The 17,755-nt window shown below is 39.2% G+C and overlaps 2 protein-coding genes across 2 annotated transcripts; one reads left to right on the top strand and one right to left on the bottom strand.

Annotated features, from left to right (window-relative positions):
* Window positions 1-1,197, bottom strand: LOC129765641 (C-type lectin 37Da-like). Its single transcript, XM_055766051.1, has 2 exons — window positions 600-1,197; window positions 1-537 (listed from the first exon to the last, which is right to left on the bottom strand). Exons 1-2 carry the CDS (start codon window positions 714-716, stop codon window positions 154-156), a joined length of 501 nt encoding a protein of 166 aa, XP_055622026.1. The 5' UTR covers window positions 717-1,197; the 3' UTR covers window positions 1-153.
* An 11,186-nt stretch (window positions 1,198-12,383) lies between these two features.
* On the top strand, window positions 12,384-13,926 carry LOC129765642 (C-type lectin 37Da-like). The gene is made up of 2 exons (XM_055766052.1): window positions 12,384-13,282; window positions 13,341-13,926. Exons 1-2 carry the CDS (start codon window positions 13,175-13,177, stop codon window positions 13,722-13,724), a joined length of 492 nt encoding a protein of 163 aa, XP_055622027.1. The 5' UTR covers window positions 12,384-13,174; the 3' UTR covers window positions 13,725-13,926.
* Window positions 13,927-17,755: the final 3,829 nt, after the last annotated feature.

Raw genomic sequence — 17,755 nt, 5'->3', positions numbered from 1 at the left:
TAGAAATTAAAGACGTAGTCCTACGTCAATATATTGAACGTAAAACTTCACAACAATTAGGCTTCTATGCGATGTATTTATTTCTACATATTTCGTATCATTTTCAAGCTCTACAAAGCAATAACAAGCAAATCAAAGTTGCACACATATCGTTTAAAAAAATGTCACACAATCCAACGATGTATTCTCGCAGACAAAATGTAGAGAATTGTTTTTGCAATTATTATCGTTCCACTTCCATCGCAATTCCATCGAAGGGAGGTACACAAGATGCAGGCAATCTTCTCCTCCGTTCGCATTGCTTGGCTCCCCGGAATAAAAATTAGTGAAGGTCAGTAGCTGTGCGGTGGCCATCCACGAGAATACACCTTCCTCGGCCAGATCACTTCCGCCAATCCAAAGAAAGGAAGCGATGGGATTAAACTTATCGGTTCCTTCGATGAAACTCCCTACAGCATCATTTTCCTCCCGAGAACGGATCGTCACCAGCTGCATCCCGATCGAGTTGCAGAATTCATAAGCTTTAAACCAATTGGCCTGTCAAAATCAAAATCACGCGTTGAAGATGTCGGTTTCAAACGGTTGATTCTCATACTTACACGTATGCTAGGGATGTGGTACTTTTTAGCCGGAATTTGAGGCCCATTTTGAACAAACGGGATAACCAAGATGAGCAAAATCAAATATTGTGTGAAGAATACCTCCGAAATGCGCATTGTGAATGGCGCTGTCCGTTAGTCGACTTATCTCTTGCTATTATCAATACAGTAGGAGCTGTCTGCAGCGGTTAACGAAGATTTGAGTCATGAAACATAATCATTTAGGGGAAGGGTGGTAAAGACGGACACTTTAAGTGAACGTTGATTTTAGCTAGACTAAAATCACCTAGAAAGGGTTGTTATTTTTCTCATGTTTTCATGTCTAAAATAGCTTCCGGCATTGGGAATGACACATTCGGATTACGTTTTAAAAATCGCTCTGCTGAATCGTCCATGATAACTGGTTGCACTTGGAAACGTAGTTAGTGAGCATCCGTTGAAAAAAGAAAGAGGAGATAATCAAACTGTTTACGAAACGAAATGTTTGTCTATTGTCGTTGAAGTTCTGTCTTTCCCGTCCTGATTAATATTTTTTTCATCAATATATCTGGAGTAAAAAAGAGAAAACTTCACCGCTGAATCGATAAACAGGAAGAGAAGTGATGGTGAAACACTCACGCAACGAAAAATACCTTAAAAAATACTCGAGAACAATGAAAACCTTAAACCTTCTGCAGACGAAAATTTACATCAATGTACTCTTTGTAGATTACTTTTTTTGTTTTCAATTACAACTAACTGACCCGACTTGATTTGCTGATTTTTTGATTTGAATACTTTCAAACATCCACGTTTTCTTACAAAATGAACGTTATTGAGTTCAATCACTGAACTCTTCATTGATTAATTACCCTTTGACCCTTTACAATTTCCTTTTACTATAAATTCGTCCTCATAATACAAAATTATCTTTAGACACAATTCTCATTTAAGATTCTTCAAGCACTTGGAAATAACATGTTTCTCCGTTGCATGGAATACATGTTTGATACAGAGATTATTACAAAATAAAGACAGCTCAAATCGGACCATTCCTTCCTCGGGTTTAGGGCACACCAGCACATTTGGCCTTCCTTTTTTGTTTATATAGATAGAAGATATAGGAATGCATTATTCCGTCTGAAAATCCTTTTCCACTTTCGAACAAAAATCAATTTCGTTAGCGCCAACATCAAATGGACTAACAACGCTTAGCTAATTGTAGAACATATGGGAATTCAGTTTTAAGAATTTTCCGATTTTTCTCTCCGCTATATTGATTACGGGAAGAGACGAATACAACGAAATATAGACGAATACTACGAAATATATTTTGAACCATTCCTTCCTTGGGTTGCCCTTACCAACACATTGGCTTTCCATTTTTATTTATATAGGTATAAGATATGGAAATGCGTTATTTCGCCTGAAAATCCATTTCCACCTACGAACAAAGATCAATTTCGATAGCGCAAATATCGGATGAACTGACAACGCTTATTATGATGTAATTTTCCATCCCTTCATCCAATTTACCATCGCTTCTTCGGGTTTTCCGCTTACCAACAGATTTTGCCTGACATTTTTATTAAATATAGATTTTTACAGAACTAGGTGTACACAGTAAGCGTCGAACACTGTATTGCAAGTTTGTACATCATTGAAATTTAGAATAAAAATGTAATTTATCAATCATTCATAGGTGTCCGTTTTTCCCGACTTCCCCCTATATTCCCCCTATATGGAGTCAATGTATTATTGTTTGAGATGACATCATATTTTTTTGGTCAGATTAATAAATTCAAAAAAAACAATTGAACAATTTTATTCTGGGATCTCCCATTACACTATAGGAGGAAATGTGAGAAATGCGGACATGTTGAGAAGAACTTCGATTTTATCTTTGGGAACCAAAAAAAAATATCCTAAAATATAGATGCAGTTCGATAGCATTTGACCGGTTCAGTCGAAAAATAAAAATTATGAATCGGTCTAACAAATCTTTAATAGAAAAAGATTTTTCCGAAGATTATTCCGTGAAATCAAAACAGACAGAAACGTTGAATTATTTTGGGATGTGAGCATATGGACATATGGTCGATGATCAGTCAGACCGGAGTAAATAACATAATTATGATCTCAAGTAAATTGAACCCAAAGTTTGAAGCGGTGTAGTTTTAGTAGCTTCCAATCATTTTCCCTAATTGTTTTTCTACAGCTCTTTATTACTGGTCGAATAATGGTATTATTACAAAAAAAAATCTTTTTTAAGTCACTCAATAAGGTTTTACGAATGGCTATATGTACTTGGTCCTGATTGGTCTGAATGAACAAAAACATATTTTTCAGAAATTTGTTCACCTATGACTGAACATTTTGATGGGAAAATCATATCATTTATTCAGTAAGAATTCCTCCACTAAGCTTACACAATAAAACAAACCGATTTCATGGCTAGAAACAGTATTTTACTCACCAAAAATAATCGATTAGTGTGTATTTTCAAGTACAATTCTTGATTTTCTATTAAGTATGTTTCAACGACAAACGGGATAGCGTGATTATGAAAAATAGTACTTGCAGTCAATGAAAGACCATGGTTGGATCTGAAAAACATCATGAAAAGTATAGTAATTACAATTTTTTAATCTCTGACACTTGGTCCACTCTGTTTGAACAAAACATAATAATATATTCAATCAACTTCTCAATAACTATGAATTGTCCGAAAAGAATATACAGTGTACTATCCCTAACTCGATGTTCTGTAACTCGATATTTTCCCTAACTTGATGGATTTCATGGCACCTTTGGTTTATTTTACAAGCATTCCTCTCTCCATAACTCGAAACCTCCCTAACTCGATGGGTCCCTGGATATCGAGTTAGAGAGAGTTGCCTATACATTGGGCTTCAGTATGAGATACTTTTTCGTGTTCATTGATGGACAAAGAGAAGAATCTTCTGATCTTCGGAGAAATCCAACATTACATTAAAAATTCCAAAACGTTCAAAAACACAAGCGATATTTCTCTTCCTGTTGTTATAGCTATGGCAGATATCGTGGCGGTATTTCCCAGTTAACATTTACCCTGTTACAGGCAATTAGATGTTTGTTCCAACACCACCATTATTTCACATTTCTAATATACAAAACATTAAAATGTGACATACATTTGGCAACGATTAAAAATAACAACAATGTATGCGTGCGATGCCGAAATACACAAGCACTCTTCACCATACAGTATCAAATCATCGAGCTCCACCATGAATTTGAAGTCGTTAATTTGCTATCGGGCGGAGCTCAATCTGCAATATTTCCCCTCTCTCCCCACAGTGTTCATTCGCATGCGGCAGTGTTCGATCTCTGCATTTCAAGCGACTGATTCACAGTTGCTCTTCATTTACGGTGCGGGTAGGTAAACACACAAAGGTATGGTAAAATGACCGGGCCGGGTGACGTGGTGGCTTGGTAGACGGTAGAACAAAACACGTTGCGACAGGACAAAGCTTCGAGGCAGCTATTCTTATGCATACTGGCTGCCAGGAGATACACACAGGGGTTGGGCTTGCGTAGCATTAGAGAAGTCTATTGTGTGCCCACTGGCTGGAGCAAGATTATGATTTAAGCGAGTGAGTGAGTGTTATGATTATAGAGACTTTCAACTTTTGCGGCTCATGCATCTCTAGCTTTGAAAAGAGCAATTCAGAAAAGTTATTCTAAACTCACTGTTTTGAGCCATTGGGCCATTTTGGACACCCTCGAGGCCGCCGCCGTCTGTTATCATGATGGCTGCCGAAATCATGTGTGATTTGAAATTGTGAGCGACTTATTTATATGTAGGGGAGGTGGGGGTAAAACGGACATGTTAAGAAGACCTTCAATTATACAGGGTTTTCCATTTCGGGCTTCCGAGAGTATACAGCACTGCGCTGACAACCGTTTGACATAGATGTCAACCAAAGCGGCATATCGTTAGTTGAATGTCTGCCATTTTACAATATGGCTCGTTTTAGCATCGCACAACGTGTTAATTTTGTTAAATTATACTATAAAAATGATAAAGAACCGGCAAATGTTTTTCGAGCATTGCGGACGGATTTTGGTCGTCATGGACGGCCTACAGAGCACACAATCGCTGATGTAGTGCGTAAATTCGAACAAACTGGATCCGTAGCGGATATTGTGAAACCTGTGCATCATCGTAATGTGCGTTCGGCCGAAAATATTGCTGCTGTTGCTGCCAGTGTGGAGGATGACCCGAATGTTTCGATTCCACGGCGTGCTCAGCAATTGGGCTTGTCAAACACATCATTGTGGCGAATTTTGCATTTGGACTTGCACCTACATCCATATAAAGCCCAACTGGTACAAAAATTAGAGCGTGGTGACCATGGAATGCGTCGGGCATACGTCGATTGGGTGAACGAACAACAGCAGCAAAATGCTGAATTTTCGCATCAAATTTTCTTCAGCGATGAGGCACATTTCGAGCTCCGTGGCTATGTGAACACCCAAAATTTCCGTATATGGGGCTCAGAAAATCCACACGTGATTGTTGAGAGGCCATTGCATCCGCCAAAAGTCACTGTTTGGTGCGCATTATGGTCTGGTGGAGTCATCGGGCCGTATTTCTTTGAATATGAGGACGGCGAGACGGTAACTGTGAATGGTGAGCGCTATGGCCGCATGTTAACCGATTTTTTTTGCCACAAATTGAAGATATGGATACGGATAACATGTGGTTTCAGCAGGACGGCGCCACGTGCCACACAACACGACCGAACTTGGCCATATTGCGAACGAAATTTGAGGAACGCATAATTTCGCGTTTTGGTGATGCCAATTGGCCGTCCAGATCATGCGATTTGAACCCGCTAGACTTTTTTTTGTGGGGTTATGCGAAAGACCGTGTCTATGCCAACTCTCCGCAAACTCTTGAACATTTGAAAGACAACATTCGTGAAGTTATGACCGAGATACCGCCCCATATGTGCCGAAAGTCACCGAAAATTACCTGTTCCGGATCAAGGTGTGCGAGGAAGCCCTAGGTGGACATTTGAATGATGTTGTATTTCACACATAATGGCATAAACCAAACTTTAATTTGAAATAAAAGTTTCATCGAAATTCGAATTCTAAGTGTGTTTTATTTCAATTTACTTTCGGAATTTGAAGTTGGAAAACCCTGTATCTTTAGAGTCTCATGTTTCCCAAAACATTGATGCAGTTTCTTACAATTCAATATACTGTGTTTCTACCTAATTGATCAAATATTTTACAAAAAAGTGTTTTTCAATGTTTTTTACTAAAATTAAAACAGACCGAGTACAATATTTTTTTCGATTCGAATGTCCGTTAAATGATGAAAAAATCGAATTGATCTACCTAGAAGTGATATCATGCTTTTCAGAAGTATAAACGGAGATACCCTCAACTATTTTGCTTTTGGTTCCAGTCAGTTTCTAAACAGTCCCTATGTGGCGATTTAATTTCCATTTATAGACGCAGGGCATTCCTTAGGAGGCTTTTCACAGTCCATCTCACTCCCACTGGCAACTGTCCATTTTACCCACCAGTACAATTATTTCAATAATTTAAATTTTCCACTTAAAATCGAATTTACTTTTCCGTATATACCTAATATCGCTTCTCTGTTAACTCACAAACCGAAATATAACCATTAGCGAATTGAATTTTGATATTAAACCACTCAAAATGCTTAATATCGAAGCAGCTGAAATCACTTCATTTGATTTTCGGTTTTTGTTTCCCTTTTCCACTTTTGATCAGTATTCATTGCCATAAAGTGACTTAAATATCATAGAATAACATGTAGAAGGTGTTCTCATTAACAGAAATCTGAAATTCAAAATGTAACTATACAAACCAATCACCTGCCCATATTACCCCCACTGTTCGTATTACTCACAGTTCCCCTACCCAATAAGTTGAAAGCGCACGTAGCATAACTGCAAGCTTTCCTTTCTCAAGATTGTTGGTAAAACAAACGCTTTATTTACCTTTGATTCGCACTAGCATTTAAATATTGTACCTCGCTGATACATTTGTTGTTTGTTATTGAAAGTTGGTTGGTGAACGAATGAACGAAGCGTTCCATCGGTACTTCTTGTACTTAGCTTTTTGTCCAGTAACTCCTATCCCCACATCACCGCGGTGCCAGGTTGGCCAAGAGTAGGAGTTCAGACCGCTGATTGGTAGTTTCAGGCCTAAGACTTATAGACTTCGCCCGCTCGTAGAATATGGCCATACGTAGCACCTCCTTCAATATCGTTACACCTGAAGATCACCATAGCAAACGGAAACACAAATTGATCACGTTTTGATCGATGGTCGGCAACTATGGGCCGGTTTTATTAGCGAAACAATGTTGTGAGAAAGATACAATCTATAGGATGTCATTGTAAATCAATAAAAAGGTGAGCACAGAAATAAAAATGTATAGTAATCGGAAAAGTTTTCGATTTCCGTTAATCTAAGCCATTAATGGATTAGGGAGTCGTAATGTACAGCATACCAAACAAATCTAAAAAAACATTCCGATTCTATTGGTGTACAAATCATCAATATCCGTTTGTACCAAAAATTGTTACTAACGTTAAAACTATTTCATAAAAACTAAATCTGTTTTCTGATTACTGTAAGACGTAATTCTACATTCTGTTATTTTTTTTTTAAACAATGCATCATATATCATCTAAATCTATATCATCGCCTTCAGTATAGGTAAGATAGGCTTTTGAAGCAATACATTTTTTTCCAAAAAACAATCCAGTAATCGAAACACTTTTTTAAAGCTGTATTATGGAATTTCAGTTCATGCAGCGAATTCGTTTTTATGCCTTCAACGTTGTCAAAATGGGTCCCACGAAGCTGTAATTTGAGATTCAGCAAGAGGAAAAAGTTACATGGGCTATATCTGGAGAGTGCGGTACTTATTCAATTCGTGCCATTTTTGGTCAAAAATTCGTTCTCAGTAATCGATCGATGAACTGGTGCATTATCGTAGTCCAAAATACAAGTGTTATCCTTCCACAAATCTGGCCGTATTGAAAGTTTGACCTTCTGAAAGTAATTCAGAATAGACAATACATTTCAAAAATCGCCGAGCTAACAAAAAGATCACGCTCAAAATTAACATTGAGACCAATGAAAAAAAACATTGAATGGACAATACATTTCAAAAATCGCCGAGCTAACAAAAAGATCACGCTCAAAATTAACATTGAGACCAATGAAAAAAAACATTGAAATTTTTTTAGTTTAAAGACTTAAGAAAAATCATGAAATAATAATGATGCGTACAACCAAATCAAACACGTTTGACATGTTGACAGCTACAGAATAGCGCCTTCCGGTGACGACTACGTCACTGATTTAGGATAACGCATAAGCAAGGACTACAACCTGCTTGTTTAAAGCAAGCCTTGACCGATTTGGTTAGAAAACCACATTGCGGTTCACAAAAACCAAAATTATCAAAAACGCAATCTCTTACAATGAAACACTTGAGTTTCACTTAATAATGGTGTCTGATCACTGTTCTTAATAATGGAGATTGTAAAAGATTTTCCAGTTTCTTCTTATACATCTTCCAACAGAAAATGCGCCTTCAAATCTATATATATATATATATATATATATATATATATATATATATATATATATAATGTTCGTTGACACATTCAATGCGACTGGATATGGGTACTGTGCGTGCGAGATGGAAAATGAAAGGTGGGAATATTTTTGAAATCTGTGACGTCACAGATTTTGTTTATGTATGTTACTTTTCTTATAATAGTCCATTACATATGAAAAGTTTTGTAAATAAAGTAAAAATAAGCAAATGAAATAAACGAACTAGTTTTTTCCCTAAATCAATGCTAGCGTTCAAAATTATAAGGGCCCGACATTTTAACAGAAACTGAAATTACAGTATTTTTGAAGTGTTCTAAACTTAATTTCAATTCAATTTTACTTCTCGTTACGTCGACCAAAAACGTAAACGAACAAAGTCAGAGTCACACAATCTTTTGTTCCTTTTACGGATAAACATTTGACAGTGCATGGGAGAAAAGGTTGCAATTATTTTTCATATAAAATAAACTTGAAAAATAAATTTAATTGACTCCGTGTGACTTAGATTGAAACGAAAAGTTTTTCGCTTGCGTCTTCGTTTCAGACGACTGAAGTTTTCCGCACCCTAACTGTGGAAAAAGTAATTACAATTTCTGACAAAAGTCAAACTTCCATGAAGTTACTCTAGAGTCCAAACACATAAAAATACTAGTCCTGAAATCAAAGAAAATAATAAACATTTTAGTTCGTGATATGTTCTGCTTTTTCCATAATGCGAAAAATATGATTTGGAAATCTGTAATTAGCTTCTGTATATCCTCTTTCAACGTTATTCGTTGACACATTCAATTTTGTACCATTTGAGTAACTGACTGGTATGTCTGGTATGTGAACTTCCTATCTTCCTGGCTACTAATACAATCAAAGTTCAACACAACCAAAACCCGTGAATCTTCCCACCTTCTATTCTTCATCTCGCTGTGCGTGTGTATGTGCATCAAGTATATGCATACAAGGTTATTATTATAGCTTATGGTGCCACACAGTTTTGAATTAACTTTTTAAACGAAGATATGGAATATATCCTCATCCGGGTTATTGCCGGGGCTCGTCTTCTTGGGAACCACTGTAACGCCATTTTAACAGCACCACTGTTTGGTGGAACTTGAGTAGTGGCAGCTTGTCATGTCCGGCCAGAATAAATAATAATAATCCTCATGCTTCTCCTGGAAAGGCAGTAATCTCCGTAGGCAATTTGAAGCTCCATGACTCCAGAAGTAATGGATAGTTTCGCTTTTCAGTCAACTATTGCAGATTGTTTGCCAGACAAGGATCTTTTTGGGAAACTCGATTTTATCAATTTACATTCTTCCGGGGCACTCTTCCGGTCAACTGATGTTTGAATTTCCTGCCCAGGAAATTGTTCGAAATCTGCCAGGCTGTACCTTTCGCCGTCCATAACCACGTAATCATATTCTGTCAACAAGTTTTCGTACAGTTTCCTCGAGAGCTTCTTTGCTGCCAAATTCTGTTTTGCCCGGCATAATCTGGGCCTTAAAACTTCTTAACCCGTATCGTATCAAGAGTTCGAAAAATCGAGCAGCAACTTCGATAATTTTCCATGGCTTTGGAAAGCAACCATATAGTAACGTTTGGGTATCAAATGGTAGCTTAGTTTACTAGTATTGATATTTATTACCATCAATTTGATTTCATTTTGTTATACTTTATTGCGCAATAAATTCGGTTTAAAGCAATTGTGTGCGAAATGTGCATAACCTAACAAATAACAACATCTATAAAAGTACAAAAATATTTCAAAAAATATATATTTAAAAATGCAAGTAATCTAGAAAGATCTCTCGAGTTTCTCTCAGAAAATGGAAAATTGGAAAACAAAAATGCTTGTATACTGGGGTTTCTTCAATTCCAGTGATCAATATTACACCAATGGATTGCATAGAAAAGAAAATATAGCTCGGTCGTTGATGGGTTTATACAGCTCTCTTTTTTGATTTTCAGACGTAGCTGACAACTCCGAGCTTGAAAAGACCCATCAATGTTTTAAATTCCGCTGGCTGACCGGCAAAGCCACTTCTGAGCTTTTGGTCGCTGGTCATACTTTCACTGAACTGTTTTAGAATTTAGAACAAAAATACTGTTCAACCTATTGAAAGTAATTAACCCAATAATGACCGAGCTGTAAAATTTATTTTTTTAACGAAAGCCACTGATGTAATTTTTATTATTTGCGTTACACAAATTTTCAATTTTTTTCCGTTCTTCCGCTTTCCGGAAAATGACAAAAAATCGTCAAACAAAAGCAATGGCCAAAACCTACATTTTGTTTCTGTAGGAGGTTCAATCCAATGGTTTTCCCTACATCACAATGTTTGTCCTCTTATCAAAGTAATACTGTAGAAAAAGTTTACATATTTTTGCATTTTATTAGGTTTTGTTCTTTATTAGTTTATGGTAGGTTATGTATTTTCAGCACGCAGTTGCTTTAAACAGAATTTATTGCTCAATAAAGTTATACGAAATTGAATAAATCTCGATACTAAGTTTTCTTTTGATATGAGAAATTTGGTGATGATTTGTCGAAAAGTATAAATTATAAATGCCAAAAAAGTGATAGCAATTATGACACAGACTGTGATTTTTTGATTCTCTGTTATTTCACTAAAAACTTTGTAAAGGTTCTGTTATTCCATGCTTTCGATGCATGTAAACATTCATCACACAATATATTAGGCTGTCAAAAAAGTCCTGCGGTATTTTTTTTTAATTTTCATTTGTTCATAAAATTAGTTGCAATCATCTGTTTTAAGTCAAATATGCGCCGTTTTGTTCGATGACTTGTTCCCAACGAGATGCCAACTTCATAATACCCCTGTTATAGAAGCTCGCTTCCTTATTGGCAAAAAACTCGGATAGTCAATTTTCACAGGCCTCTTTTGTGGCTAATTTCTGACTACCTAGCTCGTTCGCCATGGACAAAAACAGGTGGTAGTCACTTGGTGCAAGGTCCGGACTATACGGCGGAAGGAAAAGAACCTCCCCTCCGAGCTCCCGGAGCTTCTGGCGCGTCACCAAAGAAGTGTGTGGCCTGGCGTTGTCCTGATGGTAGACAATGCGGCCTCTGTTTATCAAAGATGGCCTCTTCTTTATGAGTGCTACCTTCAAGCGGTCCAGTTGTTTGCAGTACAGGTCCGAATTGAGCGTTTGGCCATAGGGAAGCAGCTCATAATAGATTATTCCTTGACAATCCCACCAAACACACAGCAGAACCTTCCTGGCCGTTAATGAGGGCTTGGCCACCGTCTGAGCCGCTTCAGCGGGCTTCGACCACGACCGTTTGCGCTTCACGTTGTCGTAAAGGCTGATTTAGACGATGTCAGTCAGCGCTCTAGTTGAAGTATCCAGTGAATAGAGAACAGACACTCTGTTCAAGTTAGAGGCCAATTACTTGTTCGATACTGGTACAAGTAACTTGGACAGAGTGTCTGTTCTCTGTTCACTGGATACCTCAACTAGAGCGCTGACTGGCATCGTCTAAATCAACCTTAAGTGACCCACTTTTCATCGCCAGTCACCATCCGCTTCAGAAACGGGTCGATTTTGTTGCGATTCAGCAGCGATTCACATGCGTCGATACGGTCAAAGATGTTTTTTGCGTCAACGTGTGTGGCACCCATACATCGAGCTTCTTTGTGAATCCAAGCTTCTTCAAATGGTTAATAACGGTTTGATGACTTATCCCCAGCTCTTGGCCGATGCTACGGCTGCTACTATGCCGGTCTTTCTCGGCTAATTCAGCGATTTTGTCGCAATTTTCGACGACAGGCCTTCCGGAGCGTGGCGCATCTTCGACGACCTCTACACCAGAACGAAAACGTTGAAACCATCGTTGTACGGTGGAAATGGAAACTGTATCGGGTCCATAAACTGCACAAATTTTATTGGCAGCTTGAGATGCATTTTTGCCTTTGTCATAGTAGTACTGTAAAATATGTCGGATTTTCTCTTTATTTTGCTCCATATTTGCGACACTATAACTCACGAACGACTTAACCAAACAAAACACTGTCAAGGACTATATTATAGCGCGCAAAAATACCTTTCCAACAAGCTACAGTATGACTCGATACAATGAATACAACTAGAACTACGCGCTTACGACACCTCGCGGAAATACCGCAGGACTTTTTTGACAGCCTAATATATGAAATAGTTGTCCTCCATCAATGCTCATGATGCTGATAAAGCGTTTGTGTGGATTTTGATTGACCTAAGCAGAAAACTTTGGCATCATTAAAACAAACATTTCATTCCTGAAAGAAAAATTATCATCCTATCGAAATTAAATACCAGTTTGGGAGGAGAGAAAGTTTTCGTCGGGTAACAGATCCTATTGCTAGAGCTAGCGAACTATTAGTAACCAAATAGGATTATATGCTCGTTAAAAAGTTTAACGTTTTATGTCTGAGAGATCACACAAATAAGGATACCTTTTATGAAGCACTAGGTTACTACTACGAGAAAAATCGCCAAACTGGTCCGGTTTGGTTATGTGATAAAACGTCTATGAGTGGTTCTCACGTGATAACATCAGGTACCCCCGACAGAATTGTACATTTAGAATGTATTGTTATATTTCCGTTTCTAGTGGTCGTGTATGCTGGCTTATCGAATTTCATTTAGAAACCAGTTCTTCTATACAAATTAGCAGGTTGTTTCGTTCATTATTTTGATTTGGGCTCTGTGTCGGTTAATAGCGTGAAATCAAAACGTCATCGTCATTTTTCGGAGAGTTTGTACTATGTTAGTCTGATATTGAACTATGGAGCAAGCGGACCTGGTTCGCAAACTGGTTTACTGGAACATCCCAAGGAGAGTTAGTTAGGTATTTCCCATCTTAGTGGTGGAGTGATGTTCTGTAGCAGTGTCGGTTGCGGTGGCAGATTCAATCATCGTAAAACAGATCGATAACAATGTTGTACTGCAGTTCGGAGAAATCAGCTATAGTACTGTTATTCGTATTGCTGTCTCAAAATGTGCTTCAAGTTTCATTGAAACAATATCAAATACCTAGTTTGAGGGTAAGTTAAACATCGTTGTCATTACGAACGTAGTTAACGTTTGCTATCACTCTCCCAGGGTAACTGGTTCAAAGCCTTTGAGTTTTGCAGATCGATCGGAATGCAACTCGCCACAATTCGATCCAGAGATGAGAACGACGCCATAGCCAGATATATTCAGGATACAGACAAGTACAACGACGTGTCCAGTACCTTCTGGATAGGAGGGAGCGATTTGGCTGAGGAGGGTACTTTCTCGTGGATGCCAACGGGACGGCTGGTAACGTTTTCCAACTGGTCTCCTGGGGAACCGAACAATGCTTTCGGTTCTGAGCATTGCACCCAGCTGGTTTACATTCCTCGCTTTGAGCAAAGGTGGACATGGAACGATAACAACTGCACAGATTTGTACATATATTTTGTTTGTGAGACTGCGTCGCAAGATTGTATAAAGGAGTTCTAGCGTTGTTCGTCCTTGAAACGGCGATCTCTGTCGAATAAAAGTCGTATGCTTGTTGTCGAGCTTCTCAGAAGTGATTATAATACACGAAATGCTCTAAATAATTTGTGTTTGAGCCACTGTGTTTCATCTGTGTCTGTACTAGTTCAACTGTGACCGAAAAAGTGTATCAATTTAAAGTGAAATTAAAGCTTTATAACCAAACTAGCTGTGCTCCCTTGGCCGAGTGGTTAGCGTCATAACTAACATGCCGGGTGTTCGGGTTCGATTCCCGTTCTGGTCGGGGGAATTTTTCGTCAAAGAAATTTCCTCCGACTTGCACTGTGTTCACGCGTATTCTAGAGCTTGCCAATCAGAATGCATTCAAGGCGTGTTATTTGGCATAGAAATCTCAACTAAGTACTAATAAAAATGACGCAAGTAATACTACGTTGAGACGGCAAAGTTCCTCTAGGAACGTTAGTGCCATTGAAGAAGAAGAAGAGAACCAAACTAGCTGACCCGGCAAACTTCGTCCAGCCCAAAATTTGTGTTTTGTTATCAATGCCTTCAAACATCCATGTTTTCTTACTATAAGCAAGTTCATGGGTCCAATCGCAGAACTGTTCATTGATTGATCTTTAATCGACCCTGTTGAATTTACTTTTTACTATAAAATTCCTAGTATTTATAACGAAACTCATCATCATAATATCAGATCATTTTCAGACACAATACTCATTCAAGATTTTTCAAACACTTGCAAATAACATGTTTCTCCGTTACATGGAATATGATAGAATAAAGACAGCCCTAGATCGTTAAATTCCTTCCTCGAGTTCTGCTCTTATCAACACATCCGGCGATCCTTTTTTTTTTGTATAGATAGAAGATATAGGAATGCGTTTCATCACATTTAAATCCATTTCCAGTTTCGAACAAAAATCAATTTCGCTAGCTCAAACATCAAATGGACTAACAGCCGTTGTCACTATGTAATTGTAGAACATATGGGAATTAAATTTTCCGAATTTTGCCTTTTTCCTTCAAAGTTTTCCGAAAATTTTGAATTGTCATGTTTGGTTGAAATATGTATAATATTTTTATGGGACCCTTTATGGGACCATTCCAGAGGAGGGAAGGGTGTTGTTCCTTCCGATTTAAAGTGGACTGTATTTTAATTTTTCGGAAATAGAATTTTTCGGACGAGTAAAAAATAACGCGACCGAATCATACTATTGTTAACTTGTATATGGTTTTATTCGTGTTCGTGTAGAGAAAAATACAAAGCGAGTGTAGAGTTTATTTGTATAGAGATGCGCAGGTTGTTCTCAGATGTGTTGATTATAATAGGGGTGCTCAAGTAGTCGAACATCCTCCCGGAGTTGAAATGTAGATTTCAATTCTCCTGATCCAGCGGCAGCAAGCACACCTCCGTTACTGCCCGCTTGAACTCTGCTCCATTAGCAGAGCGTACTGTAACGACGCGCGTCACGTCGTCATCTCCAGAATGAGTTGTTATGATTCGACCTAATACCCACTGCAGAGGAGGTGTGTTTTCATCTACAAGCAATACTAGGGCCCCCTCGGATATCTTCTTCTTTTTCAGCCATTTAACTCGACTCTGAAGCTCCGGCAAATATTCCGCTGTCCACCGTCTCCAAAAATGTTGTACCATGGTTTGCACTAACTGCCATCTAGACAACATATTCTGCTTCAAATTCAAGTAGGACGGTTCGGCTACAGTTTGTAATTCATGCCCAATCAAAAAGTGCGCTGGTGTTATGGCGGTGTAATCGTTCGGGTCATCCGAACAGGATGCCAAGGGCCTCGAATTGAGCACAGCTTCTATTTGCGTCAGCGTCGTGTATAGTTCCTCGTATGTTAACTTCCGGTTTCCTACAATCCGTGTCAGGTGGTACCTTACTTGTTTTACACCGGCCTCCCAAATGCCTCCAAAGTGAGGGCTTCGTGGTGGTATAAATGACCAATTGATTCCTTTATCGGTGCAGTAGTTTATTATTTTTCCGGTGGCATATTGATTACGGAACATCAGCCACAGTTCGTGTAGTTCGGTTTTGGCCCCGACAAAATTGGTCGCATTGTCGGAGCGCATCGTTTTTGGGTATCCACGTCGACTCGTGAATCGTCTCAGGGCTGCAAGAAACGCATCTGTCGTAAGATCAGAAACTAATTCAAGGTGTATCGCACGTGTCTGCATACACACGAACAAGCTCACATAAGCCTTCGTGATAATCGGTTTACGCGCAGTGGATGACGACTTAACCCAGAATGGTCCGGCATAATCGACTCCGGTATTCGAAAAAGCAGGAGCAGGTCGGATACGATAGGCTGGCAAATCACCCATCATCTGTGTCGTCTTGAAGGGATTCGCTTTGAAACACGTAATACAATTACGAATCACCTTACGAATCGTAGTCTTCACATTTAGCGGCCAGTATCGTTGCCTAACTATAGCAAGCAAACCCTTCTGCCCGATGTGCAAGTTATCCAAATGCAAATGCCGCACAAGTGCTTCGGTGATCGGATGTTTCGCAGGGAGCAGCATTTGATGACGGCTGTCATACGGAATAAAGGCTCGTTTGATACGTCCTCCAACTCGTAAAATGCCGTCCTCAGGATCGAAGAACGCCTTCAATCCGTTGAGTCTATGTTTCGTTTCAACACCGCTCATCAATGCCTCAATTTCTGGTCGAAACGATTCGCGTTGAACCAGTCGTACTACTAAAAGTATCGACTTCGTTTTCTCTTCTGCAGTAAGTGGCCCCTTCACCACTTCCTTCTTCCTGGACTTGATGTACATTACGAAGCGCATCAAGTAGATCATGTAACGTACCACCTTCGTAAAACTGCTCACCTTGTCGAAAATCGGCATTCGTTCAATTGGTGTACATAAAGCCAGTACAACACCGGTCCGCATTTCTGGTAGTTCTTCATTTGGGAATTCGTCTTCCTCTATCGTCTCGACGACAGCATGGTTGAACGTAGGTGGACCGTTCCACCAAATATTCGCATTGATAAGTTTTTTCGGTTGTTCTTCTCGAGATATCAAGTCGGCGGGATTTTCGTGTGAAGGAATGTAGCGCCAGCTGCAATTCGAGGTTAATTTTTGAATTTCACTTACCCGATTCGAAACATAAGTATGCAGTTCTTGAGGCCCTTTTTTGATCCATGCCAACACAATTTTAGAATCACTCCATAGATTAATTGTCACGAATTCCAATTCCGTAGCATCTAGAAACTTCTCTACAAGTCTGGACAACAACGCAGCCGCCAACAGCTCAGCACGGGGTGTGGTAATAGCTTTATCCTTAGCTTTCTTCTTCGGCAATATTCGTGATTTGCTACAAATCAGCGTCATTCGGACGGTACCATCGGATGAAACGCTACGTGAGTATAAGCATGCCCCATATGCTAGGTCAGAGGCATCCGAGAATCCGTGGAGTTCTAGGGTTGAAAACCCGTTCGAGGAAATCCATCTTGGCAGATGTACCGCATTCAGCATCGTCATTTCATTACGAACTCCACTTGGAGCAAATATCGTAGGGGACTGGGTCGTCCCATTCAATCTGTAACATACTAACTTCCCGCAGTATCAGCTTTGCAATCGTAATCACCGGACCGAAAAGGCCCAGCGGGTCGAAAATCCTAGCCAGTTGGCTTAACAGCCTTCTTCGGGTCATGTCATCCGAGACGTCGTCGTTGTCCAAAACAGACACAGAAAACCAATCCTCAATTGAATTCCACATCACGCCCAAAGTCTTCACAGTATTCTTCGTGTTGTCATCCGTAACCTCGAACGAGTTCCCTCGTAACGACTCAGGAACGTCTTGCAGAATCTCGGAGTGGTTTGCGCACCACTTGTGAGCGCCAAAGCATCCTTTCGCTAACAAGCTGGTCACATCTCGTTGCAATTGGCACGTTTTTGCTAAAGAATCAGCTCCCGTCAGGATGTCGTCCATGTACGTTCCTTTCTCGATGACCTTGGCAGCTTCTGGAAATTCGTTCCCGTGATCAATGGCTGTTTGCTTCAG

This window comes from Toxorhynchites rutilus, chromosome 2, assembly GCF_029784135.1.
Source record: "Toxorhynchites rutilus septentrionalis strain SRP chromosome 2, ASM2978413v1, whole genome shotgun sequence".
NCBI classification, from domain to species: Eukaryota; Metazoa; Arthropoda; class Insecta; order Diptera; family Culicidae; genus Toxorhynchites; species Toxorhynchites rutilus.
This window is presented reverse-complemented; position numbering and strand designations above follow the sequence as displayed.